Source organism: Xenopus tropicalis, chromosome 1 (assembly GCF_000004195.4).
Source record: "Xenopus tropicalis strain Nigerian chromosome 1, UCB_Xtro_10.0, whole genome shotgun sequence".
Classification (NCBI taxonomy): Eukaryota; Metazoa; Chordata; class Amphibia; order Anura; family Pipidae; genus Xenopus; species Xenopus tropicalis.
The window spans coordinates 161,470,703-161,497,834 of NC_030677.2; the positions used below are offsets into that span (position 1 = coordinate 161,470,703).

The 27,132-nt window shown below is 38.3% G+C and overlaps 1 protein-coding gene across 2 annotated transcripts in view; it reads right to left on the reverse strand.

Moving 5' to 3' along the window:
* hip1r (huntingtin interacting protein 1 related) overlaps nt 1–27,132 on the reverse strand; it is a 49,392-nt gene that overhangs the window by 8,756 nt on the left and 13,504 nt on the right. The window contains exons 2-27 of one of the 2 annotated variants that reach the window (XM_012955150.3): nt 25,272–25,335; nt 24,137–24,279; nt 23,083–23,139; nt 22,678–22,758; nt 22,500–22,576; nt 22,292–22,353; nt 20,988–21,128; nt 17,936–17,993; nt 17,446–17,521; nt 17,181–17,324; nt 14,802–14,863; nt 14,140–14,212; nt 13,222–13,405; nt 12,727–12,815; nt 12,000–12,116; nt 11,098–11,199; nt 9,345–9,539; nt 7,370–7,517; nt 6,695–6,781; nt 4,956–5,063; nt 4,571–4,707; nt 4,045–4,155; nt 3,273–3,331; nt 728–758; nt 329–391; nt 145–245 (exon numbers count right to left, since the gene is read on the reverse strand). In XM_012955150.3, coding sequence (XP_012810604.1) covers nt 145–245; nt 329–391; nt 728–758; nt 3,273–3,331; nt 4,045–4,155; nt 4,571–4,707; nt 4,956–5,063; nt 6,695–6,781; nt 7,370–7,517; nt 9,345–9,539; nt 11,098–11,199; nt 12,000–12,116; nt 12,727–12,815; nt 13,222–13,405; nt 14,140–14,212; nt 14,802–14,863; nt 17,181–17,324; nt 17,446–17,521; nt 17,936–17,993; nt 20,988–21,128; nt 22,292–22,353; nt 22,500–22,576; nt 22,678–22,758; nt 23,083–23,139; nt 24,137–24,279; nt 25,272–25,335 — 2,570 coding nt within the window. 2 annotated transcript variants of the gene reach the window in all.

Sequence of the window (27,132 nt, forward strand, 5' to 3'; positions counted from 1 at the left end):
TTAAAATGGTTGCCCTACGCTACTAAAAAGCCTATATGCCACGAAAAATCTCAAGTGCTTAATCAGTAGCTAGTGCCAAATTATAGCCAATACTGGAAACAAAAAAAAACAGGAAAGCTGCCGAAGGCTCCCAATAATGCTTACACAAGTTGAGTTGCTCCCCATCCAACAGCCTTCGAAGCAGAGATAAGTCCTTCTGTCCAACGGGAATTCTTGGCATAGAATTCTTGTGTTGTAGCTGCACCCTAAAACATACCAACCAACATCATGATTAAAAAAAAAAAAAACAGAGATACATCAAGTTAACAGTTCTTTCACCACAACTTACTCTGCCACTCTCCACAATCTCCTTCTGAAGATCTGTAGAAGTTATGACTAGAAGTCTGATAGCCTAAAACAGAAACATCACCTTGTTATTGCTTTAATATATATATATATATATATATATATATATATAAAAGTCCACACAACAGCACCACACTCCGAAAGTTGCTACAATGTAGCTGCCCCTGTGCACGGAATACCAAATAGATACCAAATCAAACACAAATTGAAAAAGGTCCCAAAAGGGACCGAAACGTCGGTTGTACATGCAATTATAATACACTAATATTTGTTTGAACCACAAGACCCTTGGTGCTGGTTGTACATACATACACACACTATTTTATTTTTTTTAAAAAACAAAAAAGATTTTGATTTTCTGTTTCAACACTTTAAAGCTTACCTTCATCAAGTCTGTACAGGAATTTAAAATTCTGTTTGAAGAAATAAAAGAAGGAATTTGAGAATAAGCCTATATGCGATTGCAAAATGCTGATTTTAAAATATTTTTACATTTTTTTAAAGGGGACCTATCACCCTAAGAAACAATTCCAAATACTTTTCCAATTCTATCAAGTTTGCCGAGATAAAAATAAACATTAAGCACACTATATACATTATTTAAAATTTGTTTTCTTCAGTTCTTCACAATTAGAGCACACAGGCAGGCACAATTTTGTGCACACCGTTATAAAAGCAAATTTTTAATCACCCCAAAATATTGTGTATGTGCCACAAAGGGGAACATAAGAGACCTACAGGGTAAAGCTCTTACCTCCAGGAGGCAGACACTTGATAGATCAAAGAGGATTTGCCAGGACTACTCCAGCTTTACCCCTAGCACTTTCTCTTTTGGATAAGTTGGTACCAAAAAAAGCTGGGCACAAGGAGAAACAAACAGAACAAAATAACTATTTTAACTAAATACAAAAAACATCCGGGTGGGATGTCCTGTGTCCCTGTCGACAATGGATTTATAGGAAAGTAAATAAATCCCATTTTCTCACACATATTCAGGGGACAGATGAGTCCTATGGGGACTTGGAGCAGCCAGAACACCCTTAACTCCTCCAACAATAGACTCAGTGCACAGCCTAGAGAGTCGGCACTCTCACAGGAATACAGAAAAAAAATGACCGGCACAGCGAGTACGATGCAAGCAGGGCTTAGCCCTTGTGTATTTAATCAAAGTTTAGCAGCACCAAGCAACAGAGAGGGCAAACAAGAGTACATATCTGGCTCAGCCATTATGAATGCAACTTCCTTGGAGGCAATAGTACCCAGGCGGTAGACCAGGTTGCTGCCCTGCAGATCTGCTTCACTGAAGCAAAATTGTGCCAGGCCCAGGAGGCCCCCTGTTTCCTTGGTGGAGTGGGCCCTATATCTGAAATCGCATTCCTAACCCTTCTGGCTATGGTTGCTTTATAGGCTGGTTGGCCAGCACGAAGGGCCAATGGAATGATGAAGAGTGCATTAGATTGTCTGATCACTCAGGTTCTACATCAGACATACCCAGACAATTTGACAAAGTCCAGTCCATGAAGACGCTTTTCTTTTGCATTCTTGGGGTCCAGACACAAGGATTTCCTGATAAAGGTGAAAGGATGACACCACTTTAGGCAGGAAATAAGGTTTGGTACGTAAGACAGCCTTGTTCTTAGGGAACACCAGCAATTGTGGATCGCAAGAAAGTTCCCCAGTTCAAAGACTCTGCGTGCCCAGGAGATGGGCATGAGGAATGTGACCCTCCAGGTGACCCACTAGAGGTCCACAGATGAGAGTGGTTAAAATGGAGGATCAATGAGTACGGCCAGCAACACGTTCAGGTCCCACATAGAAGGATGCTGTGGAAGGCTACGTGGGTAATTCCTTGCAGAAAGGATTTAATGGTGTCATCCAGGGCCAACCTGCATTGGAATAAAAGAGAGCGCAGAAACTTGTACCTGGAGGGAACTGAGTTGTAGTCCTATATCCAAACCTCTCAGCAAGAATGAGAGAATAGACAGGATAGAGAAGTCCTCAAAGGGAACTAAATTTCCTAAATTCTGTCATAGATTTTTGTGGAAACCGGTTTCCTGGCTTATAATAGGGTGGCTATGACATGTGACTGTGAAATCCTTCCGTCTCCAGATGGTCTCTTTAATAGCCATGCCATCAAATTGAACAGGCCTGGGCTGGGGCGATTGATTGGTCCCTGATGAAGTAGGCCTGCATTATAAGGCAGTGGGACAGGCACGGCAACTGACAACTCTTGGAGATTGCAAAACCTGGTTCTTCATGGCCACTACAATCACTTGTAGGTCTGGTTTTTGTATCTTTTTGTGTACCCTTGGGAGCATGGGAAGTGGAGGATGAAACACGTTTGCCAGGTAGAACCTCCATTCAGGGTTGTGTCATGGCATTAAGTCCTTTCGCTAGTGGAAATTGCTGACAGCCATGGAGAGCAGGAGTATGGAGCCCACTTACCTCTCTGTTTTGCATGTCTCCCAGCCAGAACCCCTAGTCTCCCCCAAAAGACAGGTTTTCATCTAAAAGACCGTTCTCTCTGAGAGATAGATAGCCCTGGGGGTGCGCGATCCCACATTGGGGGTTAACTGTTCCTCCCTCAATTCTAGCCCTGGGTGTCAGTGCTACTTTTTGACCAAGGGGCTCCTTGTGGTGGGTCTCACTGGTTCAGCCTCCTGTGGACAGGACACTTGAAAAACTAATCCAAAAAAGTAAGTCCTAGGTGTAAAGCTGGAGTAGTCCTGGCACACCATCTTTGATCTGTCTATCAAGTGTCCTTCCCCAGAGACATCAGAGAAAAAGAATTTAAATTTCATCTTTAATTTGCAAAATACTTTACTTATACAGCTTTTTATATGTGGGTGACAGGTCCCCTTTAATAGCTTTTCTAAAGACTGAAGAGTCATATATTTTTATTTATTTATTTTGTTTGCAAAACGCACCTCTCGTTTACTTCAAGTTTAACACCTGAGCTGTCTTTTCTAGCCTGGTTCATCATTTCCTGTTGTAGCATTGAAAAGAAAAAGTCAATATTTACAGCATAGGTGAGGTACATGAATGTGCTAAAAGCTATCGGTTAGTCTGTATAGGTATATTGTTGCAATTCATAAGGGGCCATTTACAAATGTAATGCTGATGCTGATGCTGGGTGCGAAAGAAAACCTGGAACTAACGTCTGATCAGGCTGTAACTCCAGGGTTCCTTTCGCACAGGCGCAAACAGTTGGACTTCTGCGTGCACGCATTGTGTTAATCTTCCTAAATTGGAGGCAATTACAGCAGATGCAGTGCAACTAAATTAGGCACAATGTGCAATACCCCCTTGCAACAACAATGACTTTGGAATACTAGGATAAAACTCAATGCACCCTAGGCTATATTGGATTATAATATCTAAATAAACACTGATGTGTCAGATACAGGTGAACGCCACTGTACAGCACTGTATACTAACACAGCTGTAGTGTGTTTCTGCTCCACCAGAAAAACTACATTTAAATATTATCAAACAGATACACACAAAACATTAAAATGAGATGTTGTCTGTATTTAGGAAATGCATGAGTGATTTACAAAACAGGTTCACTACTGGTTATGGATCTTTATTGGTAATGTATCTCTAGATTTGTTAGGCTGCACAAACAAAAAACCTCAATCAACATATTTGAGGAAGCTTTTTTTTTTTTTATTTGATCAAGCACTACCAGAAACTAACCTCAATCCGTCGCACAGCAGCTTCTATAGCAGCAGAGGTTGAGGCCATTTCTTTGTCCACCATGTCACCCAGTTCTTCCTGCTTGATATCCAGACTCTTAGGCCTCAATTCCTGTTAAAAAGAAACTTCAACACTATCTATCTATGTAGGTGAAATGCCTACACCGTGCTGGGCCCCCTGCAAAAAAAATCTTTGGAGGAGCCCGGTGCATTCTGCAACCCCTAAGGCAGAAGTGCGCCCAGGGAGGGGGATTTCACTACAACTGGAGAGAAAAAAAAAAAAAAAAAAGACTCTGTGGTTCGGGTACCCCTGCCACCCCCCAGTCTACATCACTGTGTTAGGTGCCCAACAGCAATGTCACCCACATATCTCAGAAGAGATATTCTATCTTAACAACAAATATATATTTTGACCTCAAAGACATAGAAGAGATAACATAAGAAACAATGGGCAATTTCTAATGTCTTATAACAGCAAGACTACAACAAACATGCAGCACAGTCAGGGTGTTTATTAAGTAGTCTACCTGTCCCAGATCAAAGATTCTCTTCAGCGATCTGTTGACTTCTGCAAGGTCTGCATTTTTTAGGGAATGTTTATTCTTTAGGCTACTTAGATAGTCCAAGCTTTGGTTTCCACACTCTTTGCAGCTGTCATTTAGCCCTGAAATTGATAGTGACAAATAAATACTGAATGCATTTCTAAAATTGATAAGGAATACTGTAAGGGGTTCAGAAAAGTAAGGGTGGCCACATGAGTGACCAAGTCATCCAATAAGAATATTTCTGAAAAATGTCCTACATGCAGACCTGTCAGACATCTCTGCAGATGTTTATCAACACCAAATGATGAGTGACTGGTGACCATCAATTCGTTTATTTACATTTTTTGGTCTAATAAGTTTTACTTACGATCAGCATGATCAGGTGGAGCCAAATGCGAAGTTGCACTGCCATTTACAATAGTGTCTGCAGTTAAGTGTGCAAACTGGGCAAGTGCTCCCACTAAGTCAGAGGCATCTTTATTAAAAACAAAATAAAAAGAAATTAAGTTTAACACTGCTAAACCATACATATCAGTATATTTAAACCGGTGTTACATTTACCCCAAACAAAGAAACTGGCAAGAAAACACACAAAATTAACAAATGGACATTTTACCCTGCCTGCCAGCTGGTATATCCACAAAATTGGATTGGGCACTGCTAGGGTTGCAGCCTCACCACTTTAATACCAGCCACATATTGAATCCACATCCTACATGGTTAACTTAGATGCCTGCTGCAGACTGAACTGATTTATGTGCAGCATGCATGTAAATTAACTGCTAACTAGCCATGCAGGATGTGGATTCAATATGTGGGTGGTATTAAAGCGGTGAGGTAGCAACCCTAGGCACTGCTGTGTTACACAGAACTAGGGTTGCCACCTCACCCCTTTATAACTGCCCACATCCTGCCTAGGTAATTAGCAATTACTTCAGATGCATACTATATGGCTGCACATAAATCAGTTCAGTCTGCAGCATGCACCAAAGTTAACTGCTAATTAGCCAAGTAAATATTTGGCTGAATTAAAGGAACAGTAACACTAAAAAATAAAAATGTTTTAAAATAATTAAAATATAATGTACTGTTGCCCTGCACTGGTAAAAGTTGTGTGTTTGCTTCAGAAAGACTACTATAGTTAATAGAAATAGCTGCTGTGTAGCCATGGGGGCAGCCATTTAAATTGAAAAAAGGAGAAAAGGCACAGGTTACTAAGCAGATAACAGATAAGTAGCAGATTCCCATTGTATTCTACACAGTTATCTGTTATCTTCTTATGTAACCTGTGCCTTTTCTCCTTTTTTCAATTTAAATGGCTGCCCCCATGGCTACACAGCAGGGTATTTATATAAACTGTAGTAGTGTTTAAGAAGCAAACACACAACTTTTACCAGTGCAGGGCAATAGTACAAAATATATTAATTATTTTTATACACTTTCATTTTTTGGTGTTACTGTTCCTTTAAAGGGTTGAGGTGGCCACTCTACACAGAACCCAGAAATATATAGTCTGTCACCTGGCACTCTAGTGTTAGTAATGCTGATTCTACCTTGTTGACAGGTAAATGATGAAGCATATTAACTGATCACCAATACTGTGACATGATACTGGTGGGATGTTGATTAGATGGCACCGAACACATTTACTGAGGTAGAAAGCAACAGGGCATGGAAAGGATCAGCCACTGCAATGTCCTCAGAAAAAAAAACATGGTAATCAAGTTACCCTTAAATGTTGGAGGCTGCATCAAAAATTGTTGGATTGAGGTGAGGGGGAGGAATAATGGAGCAGTCATACAACTTTTGCAATTTGGTGTCCTCCATCCTAGGAGAACAAGCTAAAATGGTGGCAAAGTGGCCTGAGAAAAAAAAAATGGCCGTTTTTTTTTTTTTACATAAGAATATTACTGGTTTGAGGAAAATGATTTCATTCAATAGGGGGGTTTCCTAACAAGCTGGCACCCCTTTCCCAGAGTAAACTCTGTCGCCCACAGGAAACCTGCGCAATCCATGAGCGACAAATAGCTTGTCATGTGAAACGCTGGCAGTAGAACATATGCTGGAAATGGCTTTCTCTTGCATTTGCCAGCGTATGAAACTCACCTGTCATGTTTTGTATATACTTAGCGTGTCCATTTTCAAGGTGAGGGATAGAATCCAATGCAGCTTGTGCTCTGCAGACAAGGTAATCTGCAAAAGCAAAAATAATGAAGCTTTATTCAGTGGCAAAGGGCAGCAACCAAATTTAAGTCAGGCTTTTAATTATTTCGACTTATTTTATTATTTGGTTAATAATTTAAATAAAACTTTAAAAATTTAAAAATAACTCAATTAACTCAATAGCGGCAGGTGCACTTTAACTCCAAGTGCCTTAGCTTCACAGAGATCTGCTGTATGGTTTACATTTCTGGAAGCGGATTCAGTTTAAGTATTTGTAACTGGTTATTTTTATGATGAGGGGCTAGAAACAAAATATTGAAACATTCTTGTAACTGTAAAACAATTTTTCTTAATAACAAAAAATTACTTAGTAAGATGAATGATCCCAATTAAATATTATGCACCATCCAGTAATTGTACTTTAGAAACTGGTTCTAGAAGACTGCACACAAAAAAACAAAAGCAAAAGCATGGAGCCCATTTGTGCATTATAAATGGGGAAATGTTTAGCATATCAAGTATTTAAAATACTTTTTAAATAAACTTTAAAGTAGATTGCACAGTAGTTCAAATATTCACATAAAAAGAACAAATTTAAGTTTGCTTTAAAATATGTACCTGGAGAACTGGTGCAGCGAATGTGCAAGGGGTCATCAAGTTTGGCAACAGCATCCTGAATAATATTCTCTGCTTCTCTCACGGTTCCCTGAATAATGTTAAACTGATCCTCTAACATCTTCTGATAAAGCTTCTGTTCATCAGTAGTCTTTCACAGCAACAATAAAAAAACAAATACAATTAAAACTACAAAACAAGTTACAGTTAAAAAAAGAATCTGAGCCATGAAAACTGGCAAAGTACAGTTGTGTACCCTTGGTGAAATTACATGACTTTCCAAGTGAAAATAAGTTAAAAAACTCTGCAGGTAACAAAAGTAAACATTGTTTTTGTTTAAGTTTCTTTATGTTTGCGAATAGTATGTGCAAAAGTTTAGGCACCTTTCCAGGTTTAGGCACCTTTCTAGTGTTACTGTTTAAGAAGATCACAGTAATTATATGGCTAAAACTTAAAGGAACAGTAACACCAAAAAATAAAAGTGTTTTAAAGTCATTCAAATTTAATGTACTATTGTCCTGCACTGGTAACACTGGTGTGTTTGCTTCAGAAACCCTACTATAGTTTATATAAATATGCTGTGTAGCCATGGGGGCAGGCATTCAAGATGGAAAAAAGGAGAAAAGGCACAGGTTACGTAGCAGATAACAGATAAAACACCATTGTATTCTTCAGGGTTTAGCTGTTATCTGCTATATAACCTGTGTCTTTTCTTCTTTTGAATGGCTGTCCCCATAGCTACACAGCACGGTTTATATATAAACTATAGTAGTCTTTCTAAAGCAAACACACAACTTTTAACAGTGCAGGGCAGCAGTACATAATAGATTAGTTACTTTGATACATTTTAATTTTTTAGTGTTACTGTTTCTTTAAAGGAGAAGAAAAGTGCAGCCATTTGGCACCACAAGTGATTTACAATCACTTGCCTAATACCCTGGGCCATTGCTCCTGTTAGAGGAAAACTGCACAGGCCCAAAGTTTTATAGTGAGCAACACAAAGCCATCCTCGTCTTCCTTCTTCAGTCCCCTGAGGCTGACACATGCACAGCCAGATTTTTTGTTAAAGTTTGGATTTTCACTGTATTGCACATATTTTAGGATAATGTTGCCTAAACAGGGAGAGCCATTTCTTGTTGGGCTTGTGGAGGCCCAAGCCTTCCATAAGCTGGAGTAATACAGTTTCCAGCCTATGGAAAGATCATACTGTGCTCTCTCTCTCGGTATATGTGGCAGTACAGAAGCTCTTTAACAAAATCAACAGTGCAGCGCTGCATTAATAGTAATAACATGTTCCATACAGTTTATATGTAAGGCCAAAAATCCAAACATTTTCTAATTGCTTGCAACAAAACACTTCAATTTCCAATAAAAACCCATTAGAAATTATCTACTTTTATGCCACCAAATGCTTTCTTGTTTTTTCCTAACTCCTTCATTATTATTCACAGAAATGCAAAATGTTACTGTTTATAAGTTTGTTCCCTACAGAGTTTATGCTAACCTCTTAGCAAATATGCATGTACTTTGACCAGGGGTGCCAAAACTTAACAAAATGCTTTTCTGTTTGTGACAAAAATTCAAACCTTTTGCAAAATCCCACCTAGAGAAAATAATTTGTGAAATTGCAGTCATTTGCAACGTTAATATACAAGCTTGGAGACTGGCTAGAAGCCACACACAGCATACAAAAAATTATAAGGAACACTATGGGCCAGGAGTTCAATGATTATCACACTATGATAGAGCACCTTTAGTTACTAGATGGCATTTCATTAGAAAAATATATTTTTTATTGAAATGTATTATATTGCTCTGTAACCAACATTAAATATAATGCCTAGCATTTATAACTAGAAGCCCATATAAGGTTTTTAAAATCATACATATTGCTCAGTACTGATGCAGCTCTTACTTTAGTTGGGAACGGAAATGTAATTCTACATAAACAGTATAATATGTTTTCAAATTCAGACACCTTTTTGTTGAGTTTTTCGTGCAAGTCTCTTATTTCACTGGCTTTCTTTTCTTGCTCTTGATTGAATAAAGTCTCTGTATCTCGAGCCAGGTTTTGAGCAGAAGACAGTTCCGATTCCTTAGTGGTCAACAAACTTTTTAGAGTGTCCTTCTCCACTTCTAGTGACATTAATGTTGAGTTAAGCTGGGATTTAGACTGAAAAATGTTCAGAAATGCAGTGTTAAATGTATGCATATAAAGATAAGCCATTAATAAGTTTAAAAGAGAAAAATGTAGGTAAGCTATGCATGCAATGCTCCGGTCACAGAATTTAGTAATTTCTGACTAAACTGTTATGACCCGTGGTCCATGTTAGAGTCTTATCCCCAAAAACTTTGATATTAGATATGTGACAAAACTGCACAATATTCAGTCACGTTATACAAACCAAAATGTTAAAAGCTGGCTAGTAACATGAAAAACAATATATATGTAAATATACATGTAAAATAAATGTGGTAATTAGTGATGTGAGGGTTGGCTCAAAACCCACAGGTTCAGGCTAAACAATTGCCCTGCAGCGTGTTGCAGACAGGCTGCAATCCTCAATTACTGCTATCCCAGCACCTCCTACCTTCCAAGCTGTCCCAACCCACTATTGTCAGTGTTGAAACTGCATGCCACTGTTATTTATATATATATATGCACGCCCGCCAAATGTTCCCTCTAAGCTGTGTGCTTGTGAGTGCACACACAAAGTTTGAGACCAGCACACAAAAATTGTGGTGCGAAAACACAATTTTGTATACTGCGCACTGTTTTTTTACAGTGCACATGCAGCATTTAAAAAGTGTGCAAAAAATAAATTTCTTCAAACATAGCCAAGAAGAAATTAGAGGGATCCTTAATGCCTGCCTTACCCCCTTTAATGATAGATAATGGATGGGTCAGGTGCGGGTATATATCATTGCAGCGCATTGGGCCAGGATGGTTTTAGGTTGGATGAGGGTGGGGTTAAGGTCAGCAGGAATAGTACTTTAAGGAATAGCCCCTTTGTAACACCAGTGTGCCTTGTTCAACACTTTCAGTACCATCAGCAACTTGATTCTTTTTATTACCCTTTCCTCATTATCCTGTGGCCTACCTGCCTTTCTTATCGCCTCCTGTCTTTTAGACTTCCTCAATTTGTTATGCTAAGCTTTTCTTTTGCCATATTTTAAAATATTGTTCGATTTAAAAGTGGAGTAAATGTGATACCTTTATTGACTAACTAATATGATATTTACAGCAAACCTTCTTCAAAGCTGATTAACTGAAATGTTCTGAAAGCTTGCTGTGATTATCATATTAGTTATTCGATAAAGAACCTTTATGCCACTTGTTATGTTTCATACCAAAAGTTGCACTTGAAAGAATTATAACGGGCTAACATGGTAAAAATCATTTACCTGAAACTTTATTATTATTTATTTCATAAACTTTTTATTTAAGGTTGCAGATTAGCATGTAGATTTTCACATAAAAACACAGGATAACAGCAACTTGATGAGAACTAATTAGACTACTATTAAAGCTATGGTTTTATTGAAATTGTCCTCAATTGCACACTCCACTTAAGCGAGATAACAGCACAAGGTGTGTGGATCAACCTATGCAAAACTGGCAGGTTTTAAGTTTTCCAGTTGATTTGCAAAATCCTTCTTATAATTACTATTAGCAAATCATATATCAATAACCATTGTCTTTTGTAACCACAGTGATACACACTACCTACCTCCTCAGTACTTGATAGAGATTGCTGGATAAGTAATAACTCTTTTTTCTTTGCTTCAATTTCTGATTTCAGTTGTTCAGTCTGAAAACTTTGGTCCTCCAACTGGATTTAAAAACAGGCAAATGAAAGAAAACATTATCTGCATGATTATTTGTTTCTCGAAATCTGGCAGAAAATATGTGCATTGCACTTAATATACGAGATGAATAAGGACCGGTTTTAACCGATCTATGTAATTAGAAAGAAAAGAGCTTTTATTGGCTCGTGTATGGACACCTTTTGGTTAGAAATGTTACACTTTTTTTGATTTAGGCTTCTGTACCAGTTCATAGCCACCACAGCCATTTAGCAATGTAAATAGGAAAATGAGGTATTTTTCTAAAATGTAAAACATAGGCAGAATGTAATTTCAAGTCCTATACAGGTATTGGACCCCTTATCCGGAAACCCATTATCCAGAAATTCCGAATTACAGAAAGGCCATCTCCCATAGACTGCATTTTAATCAAATAATTCACATTTTTAAAATGATTTCATTTTTCTCTGTAATAATAAAAAAGAACCTTGTACTTGATCCCAACTAAGATATAATTAATCCTTATTGGAGGCAAAACAATTCTATTGGGTTTAATTACTGTTTAAATAATGGTTTTAGCCGACTTTACTTCGGAGATCCGAAGTACGGAAAGACCCCTTATCCGGAAAACCCCAGGTCCCAAAGCATTTTGGAAAATGGGTCCCATACCTGTATATAGTGCTCATTTTTACAAAGGTGTTTTAGGTGTATGCTTGGGTTACAAAGCTGGTTGCCTTCTATGTATTTGTTCTGTAATAAACGTTCAAGAGTATATATCTAAGATAGCTTAAATCACATTATTAACTAGAAAGCCACTTTAAATAACCTTCAAATCTGATTCTCGTTTCACTTGATCCATCTGAAATTCCAGCTCTTCTTTGATACGTGCCACCTCTTCCTGATTTTGTTGTGACACTGTTAACTGTTTTGCTGTATCAGCATTCTGTACAAAAAAAAAAATAAAATAAAAGATGGAAGCTTGTTTTGAAGTCCTTTAACAATAAAGTAAATGTTTATACTCCTTACATACATTAATGTTAAATTAACTTTACACCACCTTTTCAAATATCCACAATTTATTTAAATAAGTGAAATAAATAGGATCAATGCAGTGTTAATGCTCATGATTAGCTCAAGTGTTTGCATTCAGTTGTGTAATTCACAGCTCTATAGGATAAAAAGGCAATTTACTAATGTTGACCATCAAATTCACCCAGTTTTCAGTGGAAATTTAGTAAAACACTTCAGGGAGTTACAATGACTAAAAACATAATTATAAGGAATAAATAAATCCTATTTACACAATGATAATCAGGCAAATGAGAATTAAACAGATTAAAATGTATTAAAACATTTCTGAAGGAGTAGTTACAACTCAGTAAGCAATTTATTTTTATAACCAACAGAAAACTTTTCAAACAAGCATCAGTTGTGCCTTTTTGGAGTTTTTAATCAAATTACATTAATAAATAAAAATTATCTTTGTTATTTCCAAATTCACAAGTTACAAAAGGAGACAAAGAACAAATCTGATATAAAATAAAATTAGCTACCTTTCTAAGAAGTCCAGCGTGGGTATTAATGAGCTCATTGTGCTTTTCTTTCAGTTTGGTATAGCGTAACTCTGTGGCTTGTATCTTCTCTACCAAAACACAATTGAATGTATAATTTAGAAGTTCTGCATATTTTTAAAAAAAACCTGCCCACAATTGGCACACACATATTTAGTTCTTTATACATTTCAGTTAAAGAACACCTAAAGGTGGCCATACACGCTAAGATCTGCTCGCTTGGCGAGGTTACCAAGCGACCAGATCTTTTACCGATATCCCCACCTACAGGTGGGCGATATGGGGTTGATTTGGTCGTTTGGTCCTAGAACCAACGGGTATAGGCACCTGTTGGTTTGGGGACCACATCAACGAGCCAATGCGGTCCCCGAACCAAAATCAAACCTGCTCAATCGAGATCTGGCTGATTCGATTGAAGGAACCAATAACGGCCGCTAGAATCGACCCATGTATGGTCACCCTTAGCCGAATACCTACTCTCTGCTTCCAGGAGGACCCCTTGTGTTTTCTCATTTTCCAGTTTCTGTTTCTTTAGCTTCTCCAACTCATCCCGCAACTGTTCATTATCTACTAAAGCCTTTTGTTTCTGCTTCCTCTGTTCCTCTAGCTCAGCCTCCAATGTGTTGATTTGTCCTTTTAGTTGCAAGATGTACTTTTGTGCCTAATGAACATAAAAAAGAAAAGTTTGCTAAGATAAACATTTTTAGTATCTTAAATAAAATGCACATTTTATGGAGACAATTATCAAGCACAGCAAAAGACATGTGCCTTACAAAGTAAGGATACTGTACATAGGCACTGCATACCAAGCTTATTGAAGCTTATACTTAAAGGAACAGTAACACCAAAAAAATAAAAGTGTTTTAAAGTAATTAAAATATAATGTACCGTTGCCCTGCGCTGGTAAAACTGGTAAGTTTGCAACAGAAATGCTACTATAGTTTATATAAATGAGCTGCTATGTCAACACGGGGGCAGCCATTGAAGCTGGGAAAAAGGAGAAAAGGCACAGGCACATATCAGATAACAGATAAGCTTTGTAGAATATAATGGGGTTTATCTGTTATCTGCTAAGTAACCTGTGCCTTTTCTCCTGTAAATGGCTGCCCCCGTGGCTACACAGAAGCTTTATTATATAAACTATAGTAGTCTTTCTAAGGAAAACACACCAGTTGTACCAGTGCAGGGCAGCATTACATTATATAGTAATTACTTTTATACACTTTCATTTTTTGGTGTTACTGTCCCTTTAAGAAAAGCAAAATAAAAATATATCCGTTGTAGTATTGTTGTTGTTGTAGTATTATAATTATATCTCTATGAGCTAAAAAGTACTGAACAATTTACTAATATTCTAATTCTAGCATTAGCATACTAATTAAAGGATAGTCTCACCTCCAGCTTTATTTTCTCTAGTTCAGCACGTAGTAATTCTATTTCCTTTTGCAGATTTTCAATTTGAAGATCCCTAAACATAATAAAGAGATTATTGCAATACACAAAGAAAGCACAAAATAAAAATCCATTTTACAACAAGGAAAATTATGCAAACACAGCCAACTAGGTCCTTAATATGCAATATATGTAATAAAGAGAAGGAGAAGTCATTTAAAAACTTATAGGGCAGTGCTGACTTTTTCTACACAATAAGCCAACTATCTAATATGCAATATATTGCAGACCAGACTAAAATAAGGTTATACTATAAAAAAGTCTGTTGGGGTATAAAAATGCCTTGAACGGTCATATCCAGAACACAGGCTTCCAGCTGGACTGATGTAGGGCAACACAGCTGAAAATATGAAAAATATGAAGTATAATATTTAAATCAGGCTAAACAGTTCTATCCTAAAAAAAAAAAAAAAGAATAAACAAGCAGATTACGCCAGCGTGTAAATCTTTTTCCACTATGAAATGTTTAATTATAATTGTAACTTTTTAAAAATGCTAGTGTTATCTCTTGTATTTTTGATTAATTAATTTACATTAATTTAACAGTTATAACCCCTTGTATCAAAATGATAAACACTGTAAAATGTAAAAGATTTTTTTTTTACCTGTCATCTTTCATAAGACCATTAGGAGCACCAAAGGTTTGCTGAAATAAGTCTTCCACAACCTAACAGAAAGAAAAAAAACTGCAGTATATTGCAACGGTCAACGTGCCAAAGGTCAAAATCTGGTAATATAATATGATATAATTTAATCAGATATCAAAACTAAAGGTAAAAAGTTAAATTGTGCCGTACAATTTTTGTTTTTGTCTCCATTTTTATATATCAGTGTTTTGACCCTCATTGGGGTCTTTATCAAGAGGGTTATAAAAGATCAAAATGAAGTTTTAAAAGTTCTTTTGCAAAGTCCCTTGAGCGCAACAGCTTCTTTTTGAAATACAGTTTGTGTTGGCACCAGGGCTGTTTCCCCTTTTAAGGTGTGTGCAGCTGTCCCACATCTACTGTCATACGGTCCTGCTCCGCTATATACTCGTCATTCAGTTACTAGCTGTAATAATAAAACATAGCTTGCACTTGATCCCAATTAAGATATAATTAATCCTGGTTTTTTTTTTGTTTGTTTTTTTAGAAGACTTATGGTATGGAGATCCAAATTACAGAAAGACCCTTTTATCCAGAAAACCTCAGGTCCCAAGCATTATACATAACGGAACCCATTCCTGTACTGGGTTAGTGAGGTCATGCTTAAACAATTTGGCACTAAAACTTATGCTAGGGTATTTAGAGGCACCTTGAAAAAGGTCTGAATATGTAACCAAAATGTTGATTCTAAAATAATAAAGGCATTTGTTATTTTGAAGCATGTCCTGTGAGTGCTACGTAAATTATGTGGATGTACACACAAACACCAGTGATGTGCAAGTCAACTAATTGTCAACCTGCCCCCGATCCTAACCTGCCCACTCAAAACCCACACCCAACCTAGCCTGCAGGTCTGCATCCATTTATATACGAGCGCCTGACCTGTCCTATCTCTGATGTTACTGAGGAGGCGGAGTGCACCTATAGATAGATGCCCCTGGATGCGGAAGCGGGGCCCAGTTAGGTCACAGGCAGGGAGGGCAAACCTGAATATGTTGTGCTCGTGTTGGGCCAAATTTTTTTTCCTGTGGGGGGTTTACCCGGTCTGCACAATACTATTACACACACATTATATTATATGTATGAGATCCCTTGTCCAGAAACAGAAAGGCCATCTTCCATAGAGTCCACTATAAGCAAATCTAATTTAAAAAAAAAAAAAAAAAAAAAAAAAAATTTCCTTTTTGCTCTTTAATAAGAAAACAGTACTTTGTACGTGATCCTGACTACAATACAAAAATCCATATTGGTTGGGTTTATTTCACATCTAAATGTAAGCAGACTTAGCAAATAATGGAAAGACTACTTACTCTGAAAATCTTAGGTCCCAAGCATTTCAGATAATAGATCCTATACTTGTTTATATATTATAAACCTGTGCAGTATAGTAGTGATGTGCGGGCTGCACAATATTGTCAGGTCATGGGAGGTTCAAGCTGAGCTCTACTTCAACCCACCCCACACGCAACTCTGCACTGCTTGACTTCTGAAAACCTCTATTTCTAGATGGCATGCCTGCCCCATCCCACCCCTCTTTGTGGTGTCAGAGATGGGCGGGTCAGGCGCAGGTCTATAAATAGTGGTCCACTGTCAGACAGGGTTTGGGTTGGGAGCGGGTGGGTTAGGGTCGATTGCAGTTCGACCCCGTACAAGTGGGACACAAGGGATACCTGGGAAAATAGGGAAAGATGGTGGCGTGGCACTTAGAGAGAACCCTGGGCTAGTAATTTTTTCCCCCTGAAGAGAAAAAAAATTAGTGAATTAAATTTAGTACCCCCTAATGTAATAGGCTTTATTTAGATTTTATTTTGGATATATTACAACAGTGCTTAAAAACAATCATGTAATAAAAAGGAAACTACATGTTATTTTTTTTTTTTTTTAAGTTTAAAAGAAATAGTTGAGGGATGTGTTGTATTCAAACAAGTGGCTCTTACAGGTAAACATTAAAAATATACAGTACTGTACAAAATTCTCAAACACTCCAGATCACAAAAATATTTCTCATACATGTGTTCTGTGTGTCTTGGGTCAATGTGTTAATGTAAACAGCAATAAATAGAGAAAAGACACATGCAATAGTCATTGGTATTACTACAGCCTTATGCCTGCTTTTGGTATTAGTTGTTTAAAAAAAACTGCCTGAACCCCCACTGTTAATAAAATACAGTTATCTCTCATTCTACAGCCTTAAATCACAGTCAGTTTTGGCATAATCAAGAATGTCATTTAATTCAAGGTATAAGATGTATTTGGCAAGATAATTGTCCTGGCAGTGAGCAATGATGGAGTTATTGGGGAGTGTATTGTATTTCAAAATAATAGAAAGAATTCAGTTACCTGCTCCTGCTCCACAGGCTGAGCTGCGCTGATCTCAATCAATGATTCTGCTGGCTCCTCATCTTCTGGAGTTTCATTGGGGATAACAACCACTGGTTTAACATGCTCTGCAAGGGCAGAGGCTCGCAAAAAGTTGGGTGGACCCTGATTTAAAAAAACACAAACATAGTTATGTCAATTTATGCAGACTAGTAAGCTAGCTTGCTTCTATATGTAATAAAAAAAAAAGTCCACTGTTGAAGTCACGACGATCAGTAAAACTTACATCAGGAAGACGGGGAATCTGAATGAGCCGCTTGAAGTACAGCATGTCTGATGCCCGTTTGAAGAAGTTTTTTAAACTGGAAAATATAATAACCCATAATATGCACTGTAATTCATTTTTTTTTTTTTTATACAGGTATAGGACCGGTTATTTAGAATGCTCGGGACCTGGAGTTTTCCAGGTAAGGGGATCTTTTTACAATTTGGATGTTCATTCCTAAAGTCTACTGAAAAATCTTTTAAGTATTAATTAAACCCAATAGGATCATTTGCCTCCAGTAAAGATGAATTATATCTTAGTTGGCATCAAGTACAAGGTACTGTTTTATTATTACGGAGAAAAGGGAAATCATTTTTAAAAATCAAGAATTTTTTTTGCTTATAATGGATAGTATGGGAGATGGCCTTCCCATAATTCACAACTTTCTGGATAAAGGGTTTCCAGATAATAGATCCTATACCTGTATGTACTTTCAAATTTACTTACATACCTATGAAATTGTTCATGAAATCGGTCTCTATGTCCCTGTAGAGTATCAGGAGGCAGACCTAGATTTAAGAGTAGAATAAATAATACATAAGGTATATCTTTGAATAAAGATTAAAAAACTGTTCAATATATAAACAGGTCAATGTATTTGTATATAAAATAAGTATTTAAACCCTGCGATTTTGCAAGTTCTCCCACTTAGAAATCATGGAGGGGTCTGAAATTCACATTGTAGGTGCATTCCCACTGTGAGAGGCAGCATTTAAAAAAAAATTCAGGTAATAACATTGTATGATTTTTAAAGAATTTATTTGTATTGCACTGCTGCAAATAAGGAGATTTTGTGATACTCACTGTTAAATCCTTTTCTCTCAGGATGTCTGTGGGACACAGGGACCTTGGGGTATAGTATCTACCAGCAGGAGTCAGGACACTAGAGAGGAAGAAGAGTGCGCAAGCCCCTCCCCTCCCTGCTACTATACCCCCCTTGGCTTCCTGCCATCCTCAGATAACGAAAAACGGAAATTACTATATACAACTAGGCAGATAGCATTCCATGTTGGCCGCTTCCAGGGGGGGAAGCCCTGTGTCCCACCGACATCCTGAGAGAAAAGGATTTAACGATGAGTATCACAAAATCTCCTTTTCTCTTGCAGGTGTCTGTGGGACACAGGGACCTTGGGGACATACCAAAGCTGTCCCATTGTCTAACGGGTGGGCAGAAGCGGAACAATTGGTGCCTTATAAGACTGCGGCCTGTAGTACTTTTCTACCGAAGTGAGTGTCAGATGCTGCAAACACCTCGAAGCTGTAGAATTTGGTGAAGGAGTGAATGGATGACCAGGTTGCTGCTTTACAGACCTGATCGGCTGAGGCTCTATTTCTGAGGGCCCAGGAAGCGCCCATGCCCCTGGTAGAATGAGTCGTGATCCTCGGAGGTGGCATTCTGCCCCGAGCAATGTAAGCCCTGCGGATAGCTTCCCTGATCCAGCGTGAAACGGTGGATTTAGAAGCCTGGAGACCCTTCCACGATCCCGTGGGGATCACCAACAGGGAAGAAGTAGATCTGATTTCTTTGGTACGGTGCAGGTAGAATTTGAGAGCCCTGACCGGGTCTAAGGAGTGCAGTGCCACTTGCTTGGGAGACTTCGGTCGAGGACAAAAGGAGGGGATGGTAATGTCCTGGTTAATGTGGAATGAAGAGACTACCTTCGGAGTGAAGGAAGGAAGAGTCCGCAGGACTGCATGGTCCTGATGAAATATCAGATAGGGCGGCTGACAGGATAGAGCACTAAGTTCGGACACTCTACGGGCTGAGGAAATGGGCAGTAGAAAAGTAGTCTTCCAAAGGGAGGTGATTGTAGGGCTGAAAGAACCAGGTTGAGGTCCCATGGAGGTAGGGGATCTCGAAATGGAGGGTGTTAGTGAGCTACCCCTTGAAGGAAGGTGACCACGTCAGGCAGAGACGCCAGGCGTTGCTGAAAAAGCACGGAGAGTGCCGATATCTGAGACTTAAGGGAGCCCAAGGAGAGACCCTTGTCCGACCCTGATTGCAGGAAGGAGAGAAGTCGAGACATGGAGAAGTCCTGGAGCGGATCCCGTGAGGTCGTCACTGAGGAGATGTTGCGCGGTAGGAAGGAGAGAGGAGAGTGAAAAGGGCACAAAGGAAGCTCGCCAAGAGGAGCAGTGAATATCGCGTGAGCTGGAGAAAGGGCCACGCGTTCCCTTAGGTGTTTGGAACGCAAGCGGTGGAAGGCATGGGAAAATAGAAACGGTATCGCTGAAAACGGCCAGGCAGGACTAGGGAGGGAGTCGTGCACCTACATATAGCTATGGGCAGTACTGACCAGGCAATGGAGGTGATGTAGGCAGGTTCTGGACAGCTTCTGTACTCCTTTTAGAAGGAGCCAGGGTATCTGTGTGGCCGTTCAAAAGTGTGGCTGGCCCCAGTGCCTAATGTGCCACAGAGGGGGAAGCCTGAACAGGAAACTCCTAGTGGAGGTCCTAAGGTCGACCCCTTGTGCCAGACTGAGTCTGGCCGAAGAACAAGTCAGTGAGAGTAAAGGTCCTGTCTCCTTGAGGGACACTAGAGAAAAAACTGAGGATGGCAGGAAGCCAAGGGGGGTATAGTAGCAGGGAGGGGAGGGGCTTGCGCACTCTTCTTCCTCTCTAGTGTCCTGACTCCTGCTGGTAGATACTATACCCCAAGGTCACTGTGTCCCACAGACACCTGCAAGAGAAAAGTATTTGAACACCTGAGAAAATCAGTGTTAATATTTGGTACAGAAGTGGGAGAACTTGCAGAATCACAGGGTGTTTAAATACTTATGTTCCTCACTGTACATAATAGAATAAAGGTGCATACAGTCCAATTGTAATGTTAAAACCCACACACATTTATATAAAGAATGGATGCCCATTGCCATTACTACAGTCCCACCTCATATCCAGGAACATTTTAGCAACTCACAAAGGCAATTCTGCTTGAAGTGAAGGGAATAGGTGCATATATTGAAATATATCTACAATATAGTCATATACTGGTGAGTGGCCAATACAGCCATAAAGCATTTTTTTGACAATTTCTTATTTGACTTAAACTTTTAATAATCACAATTTTTACTACAAACCTATTAATGGAGGTGATATTAAAAGATGCTTTGTGCACCAGAGAAGCTTTTTGGTGCTTCCTTTTTATTGGTTGACTGTCAGGCTTTCATTGATTCTGTCTGTATTTTACTGGATGGATGCCAACAAAATGGACTGCAAAGGGACACCTAAACCCAAAAAGTCTGAAGACCTCTAGTCTAAGCATTCCACTGACTGGAATGAACAGCAATTTCCAACTTTTACCTAGTAACATTTGCTAGCCACTCTTATTTCTGCTGCAGATTGCCTTGTACATTTAGCTGAAACATAAATATAAGTTAACAATTCCTCTCACATTTAACAAATAGTTTTTTTTTTCATTACACCAATTAAACGCATTAAATGAAGTTCAATTAATGATTCAGAGTTTTGCTAAATATTATTATAGCAGAAGGAATACTCACATGAATGGAGTTTAAACATCAGCTTAACAGTGTAATGGTAGAGATGGCTGCAATCCTGAATGACTTGAATAAGAGGGGCCAGCTTACACTGTCCTGCTGCCATCTGAGATACAGCGATTGAACTATTAAGCTGCCTGAAAACTAACAAAAAAAAGATGTATATTACAACATATTCTGTTCTGTAATCTATTCATTTGCTACACATTTTTCTTGTGTATCCCCCCCAATGGGGTAACCAGTATTATATATACCATCTATTCTGTAATTGTGATGCAGTCCACTATGTAGCATAGTTTCCAGTCACACACTGCACATATACTCTAGCAATAGGCCCCACCAACTCCTTTGGCATACTGTAACATGTAGCCTTTCCCCCCTGCAGCCATAGTGAATGGCACACAGAAAATCTCCTTAACCTATTGTGTTTTAATTTCTGGTTCTCTTTGATCAATGCATTCTGCATGTTGCCAGTAAACATGCGGCTTAAAAAAAAAAACATATTGTATTTTTAACTGCTTTAAAGGAGAAGGAAAGGCTAATAAAGAGTTAATCTCAAGCTGCAGGCATACCTTCAGTTCTTTCAATAGTGCCCTTAAGTCTCCCCATATTTTTCCCATTCAGATGAGCTCTGTAAAGACCAGTGAACATGCTCAATGTGTAAGACTATGAGGAAGCTTCCTGCTGATTGGCTCAAATCACACATTCCTAAGGGGGGGGGGGTGAGTTCTTAGCATTCTTGATGGAGGGGGGAGCAGGAGAAGGGAGAGAGCTGCCTGTCTCTGGCACAGGAAAAAGTGTCAAAAGAAACAGGATTTGCTGTCTGGGAAGTCAGTGCAGCGTTTCTGTGAGTGCTTATGGCTGTATTTACATATACCTTTCTGATAAAGCTTACTTAGTTTTTACCTTTCCTTCTCCTTTAATAATATATTCATCATATTCTCCCTTAACCTTTTTTCCACTAATTTACACAGTAGAATTATTGTGGTATAACTTCAAAATCATTGTCTGAATTGTAAATGTATGTCTTTTTTTTTCTTGCCTGCATTAGTTTGAGTTGCGATGTGTAAAAGATTGCTGCTTTACATTGTGGATTTTTAGAATAAATCTGTCATGTGATGACTTCTGGTCACAACGCCCAATTGCCCTATACAAAGACTTGCAGCATCAGCAGAAAATACAATACCTTGTCTAAACAATTTTTTTTGAGGATTTAGAAAAAAATTAAACTTATTCAGAAGGCAACATTTTTTGGGAAAAAAAGTCTGTACTGCCGCTAGAATAACTGAACCAGATCTTTTACCTACCAGCTTCAGCAAGCTTCAGTTCACAATCCATATAATCGAACATTTCCACTGTAAGCTGAAATCTAAAACGAATTAGAAAAAGGAAATACAAACACCTGGTAACTTTGCAGTAAAAAAAGATTTGTTTAAGTATGTAAAATGAAAGACAAGAATACTAACACATTATGCAATACTAATGATATGTTTGAGGCAGTAAATACCAGCGTACATGTTGTTGACATCTGTGCCAGCGGATTTCTCAAGAACATCATCAGTCACTTCCAAGCCCGGTGGAAATTCTGGGTGCTTGGGAAAAAATATGCCACAAGTAAATAGACAAAATACATTGCAAAGACTAAGTAGGAAATTAAATGTGTGTGTAGGAGTATGAATACATAAAACCTTACCTTTACATGAAAGCTTATTTTATTAAGCAAAAGCTTTGTATAAATATTCACAAGCTGCCCATAACGATCATGCATATGACCCTATAGGAAAAAGAATGAACATACAGAAATGTGCAGCTTTTACCTTTGCAACAGTGACAATGTTGATAAATCCTTTTAGCTAAGCACACACAACTTAGTGTAGATTGACACCATTTTATTATTTATTTCTTAGAGTTGTTCAAATATGTAACTATTTAAGAGTTCATGAACCAAACATTTTACTATAGCTATAACCAACACTCATGCTGTGAGTTGCTGACAGATATCACCAGCTCTTAAGCTGACCATAAACATACATATTGTTCAAAACAAAGTTTCTTTGGATTCAGCTGTTACTTTCCCGTTTCCCTAGTTTATACTCACCCACAGCTCTCCTGTTTCTCGAATGTTACTGCGGTATCGCTGACAATCTGACAGCACCTACAATTCAACTGAGCAGTTAGAAGACTAACATATTAAAACAAAACATATACTATGGCAATAAAGGAACGCACACAATAAAAAACCCTTATGACAGTAACTTCAAAGTTGAATGTGTGTAAATACATATAGCTTCCCTTATTCCCCTTGTTTAAACCTTTGTTCAAAACGGTGCAATGCAGCATGATAAAATAAAACAATCCCCTAATTTGGACAGTTGATCTTTTTATTAATATTATAATTGATGTGAATAAATTTATAATCTCAGGTAAGGTGCAATATACAGAACAATTATTGCATTTCAGCCAAAAACACAGATTAACGTTATTACCAAATATTTATAAAGCATCATATTTATTTATATTTAATCTGAAGAAATCTTCAAGTTTTTTTAGTGCAGGGGTGATTAATGTTTTAATTTCAAGGGGAAAATCCCAGTACATAGGGGAAAATAATGAATATATGGTATTGGGATTTTATTAAACAAGGGGTGGGATTGTAGAGAGGTTTGAAAAGAACAGATCAAGAGGGTTGTTAGTAAGGTAAAAAAACCATCTGAAAAGTATTCAGATGGCTGAACAGCTAGCAGGATGATGCTGTGTCATGTAATTTTTAGTTGTGTCAATTCTGCTCAGAAACATCTTTACATTCCTACATTTTGCATTAAAACAAATAATTGCATCTGATTCCCTATACAGAGAGCCCGCAAGTGGTGTAACCCTAGCCTTTGTGTGGGGCAGTAAGAAAAGGGAGTAAACCAGGTAAGAAAAACCCCTGGGAATGCCTAACTTCTTCACCCTGAACTGCACCACAGGGGACCTGGTGATTAAAAAATGCAGAGTAGCACAGAGGGGTCTGGTGGGTGCCATTTTTGCACCGCTTCAGGTCCACTTCTCTGAGCCACAGAGCAGGAATGTTTGAAGCCAAGTCCAAAATTAATTCCACTGCACATGCTCTGTAAATGTACCTGAAGGTCTGCGAGCTACATTATACTTACATTTGGATGTCCATCACGAAGGACCTTGTGCAGGACGTGGCAAAATTTCCAGCTCAAAATAGAACTGCTTGGTAATGGAAGACCAATGGCATATGACCAAAATGTAAATGCTCCTTTTTCATGATGAGTGCCCAAAATAATTCCTACATTTTGCATTAAGAAAAACTGTAAAGCGCTTTAACAGAAAACTGCATTATAATAATCCCGTGACATTTGTTCACTGCACAAAACATACTCTGTATTTCATATTGTGAAAGTCTTTTTTTTTTTTATGCAGCATAATAGTAAACTATATATAAAAGGCCAGTAATACACAAAATAAACAATGACCTGTTTAGTTAGTTTCATATCACAAGGTGTGCTGGGTTGTTTCCAAGACCAGCAGTCTCATTTCACTTCACAGTCATAAGCCATCTGTCTCTAACTACTGTCACCCATGCAATCCTTTCTTAAGCTAATCATAAATTAAAAAATCTGCTCGTTTAGTCACCAAATGAAAGGTGGCTTGGGTTGGTTCAAGTTGATCAAATCATTTGGCCCTCAGGCTAACAATCACAACTTAACTGCAGCTAGACAGTCGGGGTGAGGACCGCATCAACAGAGTCGTCGTGGCTTGCCCAAGAATCTCTGGGTAGGCTTTTAGATTGCTTGTATCTCACTGGACTTCCAGTGTTTTCTCTCCATATTGGTCTTTATACATGGGACAGTAGCATGCTATGTATTTCCAAAAAAGGCAGACATACTGGCAATAAGACTTGGGTCACTTTGTCACTCATGGGAAATCTCCTTTCCTGAAAGAATAACCTCCCCTCCAGATCTACTGAAATCGCTTTACATGTGGCAGCCCCGCCACCTGCTACAATCCTAAAAATCCAAATAAGAACACAAAGACAGCTTTAAAGTGCCTCTGATGAACCTTATACTAACCTAACAATAATAACAAAGCTAGATTTGTCATATTTGATGTTGGGGTTTACAGAGACCTAAACAATTCCATTTTTCAATTTCCTATATCAAAAAAAATGGCCTGTAGCAGATAAATGCATATAGCTGAAAAGAGAACATTTTATAGGAAGCAAATCCTATCACAGCTGATTTCCCGGTTCACAAATAAAGCATTGTTTAAAAAGGATACTGCGGGCGTGTTTCTCTTTTACTGGAGCTTCCTGTGTATTGATAGCTTTACTGATGCTGATGGCCTAGAGAGGGTAAAAGATAAACATGTTTACATGTCACAGTACCATATATTCCAGCTGTGTAAAAAAAAAACAATAACATAACAATAACACATAGCATAACAGTGGAGAGAGAGGAACCATTAATTAGAGAAAAGGGATGAAGCAAAACCATTATTTTTTGATTAATACTGAATCCTCAAGAAAAGATTTGGCCAAATAGCAAACTGAACCAAAATGCTAACTTGCATACTATAATGTATAAAAAATGAAATAACTGCATAATCTGTTAACAAAAATTTTCATTTGGTCAGTGGGTCTTAGGGTTCAGATATGGTTTAAGATGAACACTCAAATACAAATCCTACAAAATATACCAGCATTCGGCCAAATACGTGTAATGTAATGCCGTTGACAGTGATATCACTGCAAACCCATTGGCACACTGGCATCAATGTAATTGTGCCCGCGCTGGGATACGGCTATTGGCCCGTGCATAGGGGACTTTTTTTGTAAAGTGCATACAGACACAGCTTACTGTAGCAATCTTTAAAATATATGAAAAATTTGAATTTATTAAGCCACAAAGATTTAAACCAATCATCATCACATTCAGCCAATTAAAAGGGAAAGTCACATCCACCAGCAGTCTGATTAGGATGTAGTTAACCTTCATTACAGACGCTCTTAAGTATACATAGCTAGACCAATAACATTTACAAGTTCATGGAGGTGCCAAATAAGGGCTAAGATTGGCTAATAGGTAGCCTCTATGCACACTATCAGCTTACATGAGGCTTTATTTGGTAGTAAATTTTGTTTTTATTCAACCAAAACTTGCCACCAAGTCAGGAATTCAAAAATAACTACCTGGGTTTTGGGGACACCAAGAGCAACATCCAAGGGGTTGGTGAGCAACATGTTGCCCTCGAGCCAGTGGTTGGGGATCACTGCTTTATACGAACAATGTTAGATTATACTTCCTAATCATACCTCGGGGTTTCAAATTCTGCAAAAGTGCAACTTTTCCAAGATTTGTTATACAACAAAACTGCAACAATCCTGAATCCAAAAATACACCATCCCAAACCTGTTGAGATCATGTAGAAAATCTATGGCAGGTGTCCCTTTTACAACTGGAAGATCTTTCTTTGCTTTTTGGTTTTTTTGACCCTGGCTTTTGTGCGACAATATGAAAAAGTTGCACTTTCTGTGCAACAAGTCGGTTTAAATGACTTATCCATGACACTTTTTTCATTTGTGCTTTTTCAGTTTAGATCTTTTGATAAATAACTGCCATTCGTGGAAATTAGTCTTTTCCTGGTTTCAAACAAATACATATCCGAAAATATTAGTTTTAGTAAATTTCCCCCTATGTGTGCCACATCACAGGTGCAGAGATTGCAAACTGCACTCCCTGCATTAACAAAAGCCAAATTGTTGGCTGAGTTCTAGTGCCTTTCTTAAGCAAACCTTATAGTGGGTTCAACCACTGCACATAAAAAGAGCCCCCAAATTAAAACATGCTGTTATGCCAAATTATTTAAAATAAAGAATACAAATGTTTTACAATGTATGAATTAGTTTACTATGTATGGATTAGTTCTTCATATAGAGCAACACACTTAACCAGCCTGGAAATTGCTTATCAGTCTCTGCTTCAAAAGAGGTTACAATCTAAGGTTCCTTTCACATTCCCATGCACTGTCAATTTCATCTCAAGACAATTAACATGCCTGTATGCAGGGCCGGATTTGAAGTTAGGGCACCTGATGCGGCCGTCTTTCGACCGCTTTCTTCACCCCCCCCCACCCCCCAACC